This window comes from Colletotrichum fioriniae (assembly GCF_027942845.1).
Source record: "Colletotrichum fioriniae strain IMI 355084 chromosome Unknown scaffold_10, whole genome shotgun sequence".
NCBI classification, from domain to species: Eukaryota; Fungi; Ascomycota; class Sordariomycetes; order Glomerellales; family Glomerellaceae; genus Colletotrichum; species Colletotrichum fioriniae.
Genome location: NW_027076846.1, coordinates 1,268,419 through 1,283,026, shown reverse-complemented (window position 1 = coordinate 1,283,026; position 14,608 = coordinate 1,268,419). Strand labels below are relative to the sequence as shown.

General features: G+C 54.0%; 4 protein-coding genes across 4 annotated transcripts; 3 read left to right on the top strand and 1 right to left on the bottom strand.

The window, feature by feature from the left end:
• Positions 1–2,557: 2,557 nt before the first annotated feature.
• N0V96_008404 (uncharacterized protein) lies at positions 2,558–4,008 on the top strand (the record flags this gene model as incomplete). Its single annotated transcript, XM_053190020.2, has 4 exons — positions 2,558–2,594; positions 2,659–2,794; positions 2,849–3,384; positions 3,440–4,008. 4 exons carry the CDS (start codon positions 2,558–2,560, stop codon positions 4,006–4,008), a joined length of 1,278 nt encoding a protein of 425 aa, XP_053052442.1.
• Positions 4,009–8,243: 4,235 nt separating this feature from the next.
• Positions 8,244–9,742, top strand: N0V96_008403 (uncharacterized protein; the record flags this gene model as incomplete). The annotated part of the gene is made up of 2 exons (XM_065758319.1): positions 8,244–8,608; positions 8,719–9,742. The coding sequence occupies 2 exons, from the start codon at positions 8,244–8,246 to the stop codon at positions 9,740–9,742; spliced, it is 1,389 nt and encodes a 462-aa protein (XP_065613074.1).
• An 808-nt stretch (positions 9,743–10,550) lies between these two features.
• Positions 10,551–13,574, top strand: PEP3 (tethering complex subunit; the record flags this gene model as incomplete). The annotated part of the gene is made up of 3 exons (XM_053190018.2): positions 10,551–10,770; positions 10,852–13,435; positions 13,490–13,574. 3 exons carry the CDS (start codon positions 10,551–10,553, stop codon positions 13,572–13,574), a joined length of 2,889 nt encoding a protein of 962 aa, XP_053052440.2.
• A 303-nt stretch (positions 13,575–13,877) lies between these two features.
• VMA3 (H(+)-transporting V0 sector ATPase subunit c) lies at positions 13,878–14,493 on the bottom strand (the record flags this gene model as incomplete). The annotated part of the gene is made up of 2 exons (XM_053190017.2): positions 13,878–14,026; positions 14,190–14,493. 2 exons carry the CDS (start codon positions 14,491–14,493, stop codon positions 13,878–13,880), a joined length of 453 nt encoding a protein of 150 aa, XP_053052439.1.
• Positions 14,494–14,608: the final 115 nt, after the last annotated feature.

Below are 14,608 nucleotides of genomic sequence, written 5' to 3'. Positions count from 1 at the left end.
GAACTAGCGGCCGGTCTGGAGGCGTTTGTGGAATGGTCCCCCGCCCACAGCGGCCACGGCTGAGAAGCCAGCTGAGACTTCGATGGGCTGGGAATCTCAGGGCACTGGTCTATCTGTGGCTAGTTGGCAAACTATTTAGCGTCGACGCCTCGTGGTCGGCCGTGCCGCCATGATACCCGTGGAAAGCGGTGTCTTGGACGTACGTAGTCGCTCTCCCTAGTTTCCATTAGCTTGCGCGGAAAGAAGGGGTCCCATTCCATTGGGAAGTCTCGTTTAGATTGGGGTTGCATCTGTCAAGTTGCTGCACGGCATCTCATGAAAAGAGCGGCTCCGGACGGGTATGGATTGGGGAATTGGGAGGGAAAAGTATTGGGAAGGGAAGTAGAGGGTAAGGGTCTGGGTATCGAAAAAGTACCTGTCGCCATGGACGTCAGAAACCCAATACGTACCGTTACTTGTCCGGTTCAGCTCGCTGCCAATTGGCTCTCGAGTCTTGATGCCTTTTCTGTACGTCTCTCAACATCACATGATCCATCCCCCACTGCAAGTGTGTTATGTAAGGCACCTCTCTTGGTCGTCAATACTCGAAATCGTCCACTCCGACACGTCTAAACACGCTGTTCAAAATACAAGCTTTTGCCGGCCGGGTGTTTGCGAACTCCAGACAAAACTGCGCCGTGTGCGCGTGCTGCCGGGAAACTGGAGCTGCATTTTATTTTTGGGACATCGCGAGGGGCCGCGGCGGGAGAGCCTGAGAAAGTTGTCGTGGACGCAGCCTGTGCCTGGATGCCATGCCAGGGTTCCCTTGGAAAGTCCCCGGTTCGCACTAATTACACAGATGCTCCAAGAAAAAGCAAGCATGTATACCTCGCTGTTCGCATAGTAGGCTGCTGCAATAGTCAGTGGCAGTGGCTGACGTATAATACTGAGGGCGTTGAGAGTGATGGGAGAGATTGAGAGTACGGGTGCAAAGTATAGATACTTTGGAAACACAGGCAAGCGTCATGTTTCAAGATGTTGCTTCCCAGCCAAGACCCTCTTGGTGTCCACCCCCACCATCCACCTCTCTCAGTCTCGCTCCTCCGTACCTTACCACACTACGGATGTCACCACTATTATTTGCGATCCCATTCTCATCGCACTTGTTATACTGTGGTACTGCACTTGTCTAGTACCTAAGTACGGCCAAATTGTTCCTTTCCCACCAGTTGCCGCAGCAGCTGCTCCGAGGCCATCAGGCCAGCAGCAGCAAGCAGCCATCGCACCATCCACTTTCTCCCACACCGGGCTAGATCGTCATCCATAAGATTGTCCCCAAAACATCAGCCAAGCACCCACACTCAATTGGAGCGACGACCGTGGCTGCAGTCGTAATCGCAAGGAAGCCACCTCCACGGCTGCTAACGAAAAACTGAGTAAGAGAGAGAGAGAGAGAGAGAGAACCCAGCTAATTAGCTAACCTACCTACCTGTCTCGCTGTACACTATACATGATCCAAGCTACTTCGATCCCGCCGCGTACGAATAACCTGAATCCCCCCCTCAAGTCTCTTAATTAGAGACGGGCAGACGTCAAGAGACACGTTGCCAAGTACTCGCCGCAGCTCGGGCCGGTACTTGATTCTATCCTGGAGCTACGGATACCCGCCCTGTACCTGGTCGTCTATGCCCGTTCCCCAGTCGAGCTTACGCCAATCATCTCGGCCCTTGCTGATCTGCTGTCCACCGACCGCCTCAACTTGGGATGCCTCTTACAGCCTACGCACACCATCTCATTTGAAAGCCTACGACGGTTCCATATGCACCTTGCCGAAGCTATCTGAACTCTAGCTGTCACTCTGCCACAGACTTTTTAAAGGTGGCAGGTATCCAGTTCTCGCCCTCCAGACCTCCGTGCCACTGCTCATCTCAGCCTACTGCATCCATCATCTCGTGAGACGGAACGACAAGCGACTAACCACAAAAAACTTTGGGCCGACAAACTCCTTGAATTCTCTCCCTCATACCTGTCGCCGCCGTTTCTGCCCACTTACTTGCTCCTGCCAATATTTCTCACGACTAGTTACTATCACTACTTTTTCGCGCTGTCAATACGACTGATTCGCCATAGTCACTCCGCTTGGCCTCTCACTAACGAACCATCCATCCTTCAACCACCGCGGATCACGTTCGGCCTCCCTTGCCTCAGTTGCGCGCGACTCGGGGTGGTGTGAGTGAGACAGAACAGGGCACAGATCGCCAATGGCCTCGATTTAGACGTGATAGGGATATCCCATATCTGAGGTAAGATTAATTGCCCGATATGAGCGTGTCTTGCGTGTGGGCATCCAGCTAAACTCACTTTTAGGGCCACATACTCTCTCCCTTGAAAGCCCAGCTGGCTTTCCCTACTTGTACTTCAACCTCGCACAAGCCTGACTCGCAATCGAACCCGAACCTTAAACTCTCTTCGAGCTCCCGACACCGACCAGTCCGCTCGACTTTCCTCAACCTCTCTCACACGCACACAACCAAACGACAAGCCAATTTACATCAGAGATACCGTTCCGACCGTCGAAATGACTCAACTCAACGGCCAGAACCGGGCGCCGAGCAGTACGTTGAAAACCATCCTTATCAACCCTTATCACCATCCGTGGATGCTGACCCTCAATCCAAGCCTACAGCAATGGTCACGGCAAGTTCTTCCAGGATGGAGGTGTATGGAAGGAGGCGCCCTTGCTCAAGGGTACCACCAAGTTTGAGCCTCTTCCCGATGTCAAGAACATCATGATCACCGGCGGCGCAGGCTTCATGTAAGTCGCGGTCTTGGCACTGCGGTTGGCCCGCAAGCTAACAAATACCACAAGTGCATGCTGGCTCGTCCGTCATCTCACTCTCACTTACCCCGACGCCTACAACATCATCTCATTCGACAAGCTGGACTACTGCTCGTCATTGAACAACACTCGCGTTCTGAATGAGAAGTCAAACTTCACCTTTGTCCACGGCGACATCACCAACCCCACAGAAGTCCTTCACTGCCTGAAGCGGTACAACATCGACACCGTCTTCCACTTTGCCGCCCAGTCACATGTCGATTTGAGTTTCGGTAACTCATATGGATTCACTCACACCAACGTTTACGGCACCCACGTTCTGCTTGAGAGTGCCAAGAGCGTCAACATCAAGCGCTTCATTCACATCTCCACCGATGAGGTCTACGGTGAGGTGAACGACGACGATGACGACCTTCTGGAGACCAGCATCCTCGCACCCACGAATCCTTACGCTGCTAGCAAGGCTGCTGCAGAGATGCTTGTCCAGTCCTACCAGAAGAGCTTCAAGCTTCCCGTTATTATCGTGCGCAGTAACAACGTTTACGGACCGCATCAATTCCCCGAGAGTATGTCATCAAAACACGTCAAATCTGTTGAACCATAGCTGACCAACCGACTTAGAAATTATCCCTAAGTTCAGTTGTTTGCTGAACAGAGGCCAGCCCGTTGTCCTCCACGGCGACGGAAGCCCCACCCGCCGCTACCTGTTTGCCGGTGACGCGGCGGATGCATTTGACACCATTCTCCACAAGGGCCAGATGGGTCAAATCTACAACGTCGGATCCTACGACGAGATCTCCAACATTGACCTCTGCAGCCATCTCCTCAAGGAGATGAAGATTCCCTTCTCCACGACGGACGAGTTCAAGAAGTGGGTTAAGTACACACACGACCGTCCCTTCAACGACCACCGCTACGCTGTCGATGGCACCAAGCTGCGCCAGCTCGGCTGGGACCAGAAGACGAGCTTCGCCGACGGCCTGCGCATCACCGTCAACTGGTACCGCCAGTTTGGCGAGGAGTGGTGGGGTGACATTACCTCCGTTCTCACTCCCTTCCCCGTCGTTCAGGGACTGGATGTGTCTGCGGACCAGGAGCCCGTGGCCGACTCACCGCCTACCCCCGAGTCGAAGAAGAGAAAGGTGATTGATGGCGTCAACGGCACCAACGGCCACTCTGTTAGAGCATAGACCTCAGGCTATCAGTGGGCGAGTGGTTGGTAGGGAGAAGGGGGGATGAACGAGAGACATGAAAATTTACATGAGGAAGGGTGTGTTCCTTCAATTGTTATGATGTAAATCCTTTAGAGACGTGCAACACGGTCTGGCGTATGGCCAAAGAAAGCTTGGCAAGTTTGCAGAACACAACACACAACACATTTTTCTGGCTCCGGTTTATGGCGGGGGCGTAAAAGGCACACAGTATGGCGGTTCAATCATAGAGAGAACATATGGTCGATGGTCGGCAAATCAACCCTTTTTCCAAAAGTCAAGTTCACATGTGATGTGTTCCCTTTGTAGCCTTGATGTTCCTTGATATTGTGTTTGACAGCGAGTGGTTGTTACCTCAACTAGAGGGAGGACCAAGGTAGCCAACACATGAGAGTGGGGAAAGGGTAGCTCAAGTGGTAATGATCAATGGAATCTATTCATTCTCTGGGCCCGTGGGAGGTTGATTCTGCTTTTAATCCTTTGTCATCTGCATCTTCTTACGCAATTGAAGCAATGAGCTCTCACAAGACTAGGAGATAATACCAGGTCATCATCATTTAGCCATGAAGTGAAGTTGACCCCCCCTCCCCTCTCTCTCGTGACAAGATGTGGGCCAAGGTGTAAGCGAGAGAGGGGGCGGCGGTATGCAGGTTCACACATTTCGATGTTGGTCCTTGTTGGAGAGTGAACCATCTCTTTGGGTTCTTTACCTTGGTACCGAGGCAAAGAGAAGCATTGGAACAGGGGGGCATATCGAATTAGCCTATGTCTGTTCTTGTTCTGGCATATTCAAACTCAGATTAAGACCGTTTTGAGTCCTCGAGATGTTATGGAACAGGCAACGCTGGGCTACACTGTTCAATCTGAGGAAGACAGGTTTTCCACGTGCAAAAAGACAAGAGTGAGATTTTGTGACTGCGCCTCACGAAGACTTTTCTGATGAACCTGGCAACATTCAGCTATATTCCTTTTTCGGGATTTCCTTTTTGCTCGTGATTCTTCCCATGAGGTGAGGGGAGGAGGGGCTGTACCACGTGTTTTCCATTCTCTTTCTGTAATTTTTACATGCAGATGCAGGAGGATTCGTTGCTGGGTTCATTTGATTGCTTTTGGGGGTGTTCAAGACTTGAGCAAACTAGCCGAATGGTCCGACGAAATCCCTCCCCCCTTCTATTATTCTATCTTATGTACTTTTTGTACGTGGATCCTTGGTTACGGATTTGCTTGCTTTTTTCTTTTCTCACTTAGGTCCTGGTGTCACTGTTGAAAGGTCAATGGACCATCTGTATGGCGAAAGGGAAAGTCTCGACCCATACGAACGGTAATATTACTCCGCTCTCTCCCCCCTCTTCTTGAAGGTGGTTGAGGGAAGGCAAGGTAAGGTACCACGCGAATGGTTCGAGATGGATTTACACCCCGGTCACCAACTTTTCGTTGGTTCGGGATCGGACTTCTCGGAGGCGGAGGGATTTTGAACTTGTTCTCTCTGAACAAGAGGCACGGATACCTACCTACCTACTCTATGAGGTTTGTGTAACCTACCTAGATTGGCAGGATTGGTAATGCCGTGCAGCAGTATTCCTGCTTGCTGCTACTGCCACCGATGCATGTTGAAATAGCTACGAACGATAGTCATCGGGCTCTTGTCCGTCTCCGGACACCACCCTGTACGGCTTCTTCAATATTATCGAAGGAGGGGAATTGATGCCCCATCTGAGATTTGATTGGAACCCGATGGGCTGGCGGATGGAAGGTGGAAGCGGCCGTCAAGTAAGGTACAGGAAAGTCACGACTGAGGAATTGCCCTCTTTATCGCACAGGTTGGGACCTGGATGAAGGCTGGACAGTACATTTCCCGTTTTCTGGGTGGATAAATTCGTAAATAAAAATTAATCCTATTACACTGGTAGGCAATGGTCCTTCAACTGCTCGGCCCCCTCTCTCTTCTCTCTTCTCTTCCCTTTGGGTTCCTATCCTCTCCATTCCCCCTCCTCTCCATTCCCCCTTGGACGTGCTTGAGCTTCTGGGTAAGGGCACATTAGGTGTGGGCAGGGGGTCCCGGGGAGACCACCTACCCTGATCCATAACCACCGGACCCATCCATCCCCGAGACCCGGGCCAACCAGAGTGGCGAGAGAGGCCTGGGAGAGAGACATAGAGCCCCCGAGGCGCGGTTGTGGACTTTCGGATTTGTGGTTCGGTGGGGTCTGAGAGGGAAAACCCAAGCCTCCAAGGTTCCAACGGCGGGGGCCACAGAGAGAGAGAGGGGGGGCGCTGTCCCTCATCCTTGGGCCTGGGAGTCCTTGGACCGTGTACGCACCGCCGCGATGGAGAGTAAAGTGCCTGTGCGTGGGTTTTTCCTTTTTCACTTTCTTGAGCCCAGGCTTCCGTCCCATGCTGTTGGGAAAAAGTATCGCGAGTGGGAGCCCCGAATTGGGGTAAAGGACGCGCAGAAGTGTTTGGTGCGCCTTGCTTACCAATGATAAGGAGGAAGTAGTATCGTACTCTCAGAGGTCAAGAGATGAAGAGATGAAGAGATGGTAAGTGGAGGGAATGTTGCAGCTTGCCTGCAGCCTCCATCTACTACTACCTTGGGGTGCTTAGGTGCAGTAAGGTGCTGACTGCCTGTACCGGCGGTTTCCCGGGGAATCGTATCAGTCTGAGATTCTAGACTTCATTCTAGATGAGAGGAGGAAGATGAGGGAGACAAATGGTTCGGTGTATGCTCGAGCATAGCAGTTATCCCTATTTATCCAATCTGTGAACCGCTGGGAATCTTAGCTGGTTGGAATTACTGTCCATACGTGCCCAGTGTTTCTTCACGACAGTTCTAACAACGTGTATGTGCCCTGATGCAGCACACTGACCTTGCATATCCAGCGTGCCAATGCAGAGAGCTTGGTGGCTCGAAGGTACGAATGAAATCTCGTGTCTTTCGCGTCCTGCATGGGCATAATGCGTACCTTAGGCATAGGCATAGAAGCGTACTGGAATTGGGGCAAGAGGTCCAGACGCAGAGAAATGATACTTCGAGCCCGCACCACTACCTCTGGGTCCATTAAGATGCCGTTTTAACGACATGGCCTTTGTCCACTCCCGCAGCCAAGAGACTGTAGGCATCCAAGCTCTGGTGTCTCCGTTTTTGGTTTCTAAGCCAGTCGGACTCTTGGAATAAGGTACTCTCCGTAGTAGGTTCCATTGGTAAAGCAAAGATCTCCACGGCAGCTCCCACCGTCTCTGCCGCGGTGTCGGTGTCTGTCCAACAGGTTCAACGATGCAAGCCAGAGCAGTCTACCTTTACAGGCGCAGACGTGGTAATGTATGAATGCCAGTGAGCAGCGAGGAGTACGAATACAACAACCCTTGATCATTTGCCCCGTCAATTCCCACCCACCCCTCGTCGCTCGTCCTCGTCGTCCCGGTCCATCGCCAGCGTCCTTGCGAGGTTCCCACGTCGCCATCCCGGCACCTGTCAGGATTTCTGCGCGGGAGTAGAGTAATGCACTGGCCAAGGGCACCCGCACTAGGACGTCTCCCCGGGAGCAGCCATTCCCATTTCAGTGTTAATCCTACCCGACTGGCAAGTCACGTCGTCGCCTGATTATCCTCAAAACGAACGTCCTTTCCACTACTTCGTGCCACCCCCCAAGCCCCCAAAGGAGTTTCTTAAGCCATCGTCTCTCCTAGTCCCGCCCTCCCGCGTTTTCCCTTCAAAAGAGGCCCTTTCTTTCAACCTTCTCCCGCTTTGCCGCACTCGGTCTCGTACCATCTTTTCTCTTTTGTTCCTCTCTCTCAAGTCTGCACCAAGGTTCCCAAAAGACGCTTTCCACAATCTACCCGAGCAATCGCAATCGCGACCACCGATCGGCCGACCGATAACGTCCGGATTTGGCACCAGAATCGCCAGCCCTCTATTTCCGTCCTTTGGGATTTCCGCGAGAACCCACTCCGTCGCCCCCTTTACTGGCCCCTTGACTGGCCCTTTACTGGTACCTAATCAACCTCGACGAGAACGACAAATCCATTCTCCTTTTCTACTCGCGGCCGCCAAATAAAGTCAACAACCTCCCCCTCCCAGCATCCCATCGCGGGTCATGGCATGACGTTCCGGGGCCGCCGACTAGCAACAGAAAGACCGCGATAGGGACCCCTTCGAACTCAGACCCTCCCCGGGTGGCACAGACGGACGGGACGGGTCTCGGCCGCCGCCGCCCATGGCCAGGAAGAGGCGCACCAAGAAGCGCAACAAGGGAACCAGCACACGACCAGACCCCGCGCAGGGCGCCGAGTCCAGCATGTCCACCACCGACGAGCTCGCCTCCCACTCGAGCGACGGCCTGTCGAGCGGCATGCGCGACACCGGGAGCGCCGCCACGGAGATGACGAGCGTCATGGGCAGCACCGATGACGGTTCGCAGGCCGGTCTCGAGGCCGACGAGGAGTGGAATTCGCAAGAGGAGGAAGGCATGGACGTTGACGACGATAATTTCTCTGTCTTCGCGCCGAGTCACTACCCTCGACCGAGCGAGTCGCATCGCACCGAGATGCCCTACATGACGTCGCCAAATCACCAAGACATGTGAGTATTTTTCCTTGGGATTCCTGTTTTTTTATTTATTTTATTATACCCTTGCAGAGCACACCGAGCGACGACGGTGTAGACGTAGGCTGACCAGGAGATCATTGTAGGTCGTCAACGAGGTCCTTTATGGAGCGAGAGTTGGATTACCAATGGGAAAACGGTCGTCGATACTGCGGATCCCTCTACCACCTACCAAACGACGAGTGGGAAATGTGTCGCATGAGCTTAATCCACAGAGTCTACCTTCACGTCTTCGACGGCAAACTAAGCACGGTACCAATGGAGAACCCGCAGAGGATACTAGACGTTGGCACGGGCATTGGCGAGTGGGCGATAGGCATGGCGGACGAGTTCCCCAACTGCGAGGTCATTGGCACAGACATTTCCGCCATAGCGCCCACGTCAATACCGATGAACTGCTTCTTCGAAGTCGATGACGCCGAGCTCGAGTGGGAGCGCGAGCTCAACTCGTTCGACCTGGTGCACTTCCGCCATATGATGGGCGCGTTCCTCGACTGGAACTTTATCTACAAGGAGGCCTTCAAGGTCATCCGCCCCGGCGGCTGGATCGAGCTGCTGGACTGGGACGACCAGCAGGGGTTCAAGAAATTTCTCTCAGAGTTTCCTCCCACGTCCGAGATTCACGAGCTGTCGAGAGACCTGACGCAGGCGGGCGTCAAGGCCGGGCGAGCGAGGGGCGTCACGCACATGAACCCGAAGCTGCTGACGGACGCCGGCTTCACGGATATCAAGCTGACGGAGCACACGATACCTATTAATCTCGAGTCGAGCGAGGGCAAGCTATGGCTGATTGCCTGCATCGACGGCCTGGAGGCAGAGTGCCTGCGGCCGCTTACAAAGTACATGGGGTGGGAGCCCGATCATGTCAAGACGGCGTGCCACAACGTCGCCAGGGAGATGGCGCGCCTGGCGAGAGATCCGATCAAGTCGCATGGTCTCATCGTCAAGGCGCGCGTGTTGGTGGGGAGAAAGCCGACGACCGCGGTCACGCCGCCGAGGGTGTACCCGATTTTTAACGACGATGCGGATGAGACGGATGATACCGCACGAGAGGATGCTTGCAGCAGACACCATGACGATGATGAGTCCGCCGTTGAGACGGCGGTCTGAGTTTGTCGAATGACCTACTTACCTTCACCTTCTTGGTGAGGGGAGTGCAATAATTTCCGCTCTATCCGGGTGACGAACAGCCCGGGCCTAACGCAATTAGAGCAACCGATATTACCTTCATGTTCACTTACATATATCGCAACTTCCACAACCGGCAGAAGAGGTTGGCCGGTTATATTTAAAAGCGATCAACAAACTTTGCATAGCTCCTACTTATTTACCTTACCTTCTACGGAAACCGGACGGGGTCGAGAAAAAGTACCTTGCCTTTAAAGGCGATCAACTGAGGATACTCCTTGGGTCAAAATGGCGGATGGCAGGTTCGAGGAGGGCTCGAGGTGCACCATTGTGCAGACCAAAGGGGTCGAGAGATATCCTAGCTACTAGGCAGATTAGGGATAATCACCGAGAGAAAGATGAAAATAGATGAAGCTCTCCATTTGGTGCAGTATGCTTGGCTGTGTGGTGAAATGAAGAAATCCTAGTGAAGATCTTCGTAGAGGTGCCGAATAACCTTGGGTGGTGAAATGTCACAACTAATACCTTGAGCTTGAGGCATCTGAGAGCTCGGTGCTTCGAGAGTACGTACCGCCATAGCTCCGTTCCCAGGTTGCAGTGGGGAGCCGGCCGAGCTCCCTGCCTATGTCATCTATCCATTCAACAGCGATCATACACACAATCATCAGCCTCCAACGAGCCGTCCACTTTGCGCAACCGCAGCTGGCGCACTCAACAACGCTCGAAGCGAAACCACGATCCCCAGCGACGATGCTCGTATGACCTTAACGTAGTCCCCCCCCTTCGAATCATGGCTTTGAACCCCACCAACGGCTTCGTCGCCGCCGGCAACAGGGTGCTCGACCTGGACGACACCGCGCTGCCCATGTTCATCGTCGAGCGAGTCCAGCTGCAGTTCTCCATCGCGGCCGACTTTGTCGCCGCCCAGGTCGCAAACAATGTTTTAGTTTTAGCCTTGTCCAACGGACGTATCTTGCGCATCGATCTTAACAGGCCCGAGGACATTGATGGTGCGTATTACAGTCGACGAAATGACGGTGCTTTGCTACTTACGAAACAACGGATATGCTAACCATGAGGGCCATTCGCAGATATTGACCTCCCCAAGAAACCGGCAGAAATCGGCGTCATCCGCCGCATGTTTCTCGACCCGACCGCCTCCCACCTCCTCGTTTGCACGGCGCTCGGCGAGAACTACTATCTTCATTCCCAACACAAACACCCGCGTGCCCTGGCCCGCCTGCGAGGCGTCTCCATCGAGAGCGTAGCCTGGAACCCCTCGCTTCCCACGGCGTCGACCCGCGAGATCCTACTCGGCGCTGCCGACGGCAACATCTACGAGGCCTCCATCGAGACCACCTCGGAGTTCTACAAAAAAGACATCAAGCTCAAGAACCTGCACAAGCTCCCGGATGGACCGATCACGGGACTCTGGGCCGATACCTTACCGAAACGGCCAGACATGCGGCGTGTGATGATTGCGACGCAGAGCCGGCTGTTTCATCTGGCTGGCAAGGTCGGCAGCGGCCACGACAGCGGAGGTTCGGTGTACACGAAGCTGTTTGAGTCGGAGCAGCCCGTCATCCACGAGCTGTCGCGCGCCTCGGCCGCCGCGACGTCCGCGCTGGTCGTCTCGCCGGACCCTCCCGACCAGAACCCGTACGAGGACGAGGCGCATGAACGGGCCTACGCGTGGCTGTCTGCTCAGGGCATCTTCCACGGGCAGCTTGCCTCGAGCGCCGAGGGCAAAAAGATATTCAACGAGTCGAGCATGCTTCCGCGGGACAAGATTGGTTCATCGTCTGACGGACCGGGAAGTAAGCGGAAAGCTACGGCGGATTACGTCGAGGCGATTGCGCTCACGCAGTGGCACATTGTCAGCCTGATTGGAGGCCGCGTGGTCGCCACGAATCGCCTGACCGGAGAGGTGGTGTATGATCAGATCGTGTTGGACCCGGGGCAGAAGGCTGTGAGCTTGTCTGTGGATCTGCAAAAGAACACATTCTGGATGTTCACGGCGCAGGAAATCTTCGAGGTTGTCGTCAGGGACGAAGACCGCAATATCTGGCAGATCATGCTGAAGCTGCAACAGTTCGACTCTGCGCTGCAGCATGCCAAGACGCCCGCGCAACGGGAGACGGTGGCGACCTCGTATGGTGACCACCTCGTTGCCAAGCGGCAGTATATGGAGGCTGCCTCGGTGTACGGACGCAGCAATAAGCCATTCGAAGAGGTGGCTCTTACCTTTATCGACAATAACGAACCTGACGCCCTAAGGAAATATTTATTGGCGAAGTTGAGCACGTCCAAGAAGGCGGCCGTCATGCAAAGGATAATGATTGCGAGTTGGCTGGTGGAGATCTTCATGGCGAGGCTCAACTCGCTGGATGACACTATCATCACCCAAGCCGAGTTGGCGGACGGCCTCAACCCGGCGCAGTCGAAGGAGCAGCTCCACGCTGTTCAGGGCGAGTTCCAGGAGTTTGTCAACAAGTACAAGTCTGACCTCGACCGGCGCACGGTATACGACGTGATCAGCAGCCACGGCCGGGAGCAAGAGCTGTTGCACTTTGCCAACGCCGTCAACGACTACAACTACGTCCTGTCGTACTGGGTCCAGCGCGAGAGGTGGCCCGAGGTGCTGACTGTGCTGAAGAAGCAGACGGACCCCGAGGTTTTCTACCGGTACAGCACTGTGCTTATGACGCACGTTGCTTCGGACCTGGTTGAGATTCTCATGCGCCATTCCGACTTGAAGCCTCGCAAGCTGATTCCCGCGCTGCTAGAGTATAACCGCACCTTTGAGGGCACCCCCCAGCAGAACCAGGCCGTCAGATATCTACAGTATGTCATCAATCAGCTCAACTCCAAGGACTCGGCAGTACACAACACTCTTGTTTCGATATATGCCCAGACCTCGAAGGATGAGGCTGGCTTGCTATCGTATCTGGAATCGCAGGGGGAGGAGCCGAATTACGACCCGGATTTTGCCCTTCGCCTGTGCATCCAGTACCACCGCACGCTGTCTTGCGTCCACATCTACACCAGCATGGGTCAGTACCTGCAAGCCGTCGACCTGGCGCTCTCGCACAACGAGGTGGAGCTGGCGTCTGTGATTGCCGACCGGCCCATGTCCAACCCGTCTCTGCGGAAGAAACTCTGGCTCGCCGTTGCACGCAAGGTCATTTCGCAGTCCAACGGCATCAAGACAGCCATTGACTTTTTGAAGCGGTGCGACTTGCTAAAGATTGAGGACCTCATCCCCTTTTTCCCGGATTTTGTCGTCATTGACGACTTCAAGGAGGAGATTTGCACGGCGCTCGAGGACTACGGGCGCAATATTGACTCGTTGAAGAAGGAGATGGACGAGTCGTCGCAGACGGCAACGAATATCAAGGTGGACATTGCCGCTCTGGATCACCGGTACGCCATCGTCGAGCCCGGGGAGAAGTGCTACGTCTGCGGGCTGCCGTTGCTGAGCAGGCAGTTTTTCGTCTTTCCGTGCCAGCACTCGTTCCACTCGGATTGTCTGGGCAAGAGGGTGCTGGAGCAGGCCGGGGTCAGCACGAGCAAGAGGATACGCGAGTTGCAGGTGCAGATTAGTAAAGGACTGGTGAATGGTGCCAAGAGGGAGGCTATGATTACGGAGTTGGATTCGTTGGTGGCATCAGCATGGTGAGTTTACAATGGGTTGCCTTTTTACGAGTGACGTGTGCTAACATTACGCAGTATTCTTTGCAGCGAGTTTGCCATTAAGAGGATTAACGAGCCATTTGTGACGCCACAGGATAACCTCAATGAATGGAGGATTTAAAGGGACCGTGTGTGATGGCCTCTGTGGTTGAGACGCACGCACGCAGTCTCTTCTTATCTTTGTACATGATAGCAAAAGAACCCTTGCATGCGCAAGCGTTGTTTCAATGGCTGCAATACCCGGCGTTTTCAAATTCAAGAGTTTACACCGAGTGTATACAGAGGTTATGCCAAGTGCTATTGATTATTTGGTATAGTGAACCAATATTTCGGTCTGACAATAATGATACGGCGTTGAAAGTGAACTGGTTTGTGCTGGAGAGAGACATGTGCTAGAGAGAGAGAAATGGGAAGGGGGTCTTTTTCAGGATCCTGAGCAGTCGGTGACTTGTGTTTGCGAGGTTGATAGCAAGAGGATGGAGACAATGAGGCCGTAGAGGCCTAGCACCTCTGCGAAGATGAGGATTAGGACCATGCCTGTGTATAGACGCGGTTGTTGGTTCGTGGCTCTGACTGTTGGACGGGTGTTAGTTATCATTATGACCTCTGTCTTGTTCCTGCCCCTCGACCCAAGGCCGTAGTCGGTATCAAAAAGCCGAGAGTGCACGAAAAAAAAAGATGGAAAGGGGGAGGGGGAGGGGAGAAGAGGTGTGATGGGATATTAAACAAAGTTTACCTCCAGCATCACCAACAATGCCAATCGCAAACCCGGCCGCGAGCCCACACAACCCGACACTGATTCCCGCGGCAAACTGTAAGAAGCTCGTGTGTAGGGCTTGCTTCTCGACGAGGCGGTTGGCGATGATGACGGCCGCGACGAGGCCGTAGATGCTGAGGATCTGGGCCATGATGGCGCAGAGGGTGTTTTGCATTAGGCGGTCGGGACGGAGGATGCCGGCGGAGAAGATTGCGGCGGAGGATTTTGCGGTGCCGTAGGAGGAGCCTAGGACTGTGAAGACTATGGCGGATATACAGCCCATTGCGCCGAAGAAGGACTGTTTTTTTGGGGGTATGGTCAGCAAGAAAGGAAGGGGGTTGGAGTTGGAGGTGAGGTGTCGAGGCTGGGAGGAATGACTGACGGAGTATGATGGACTT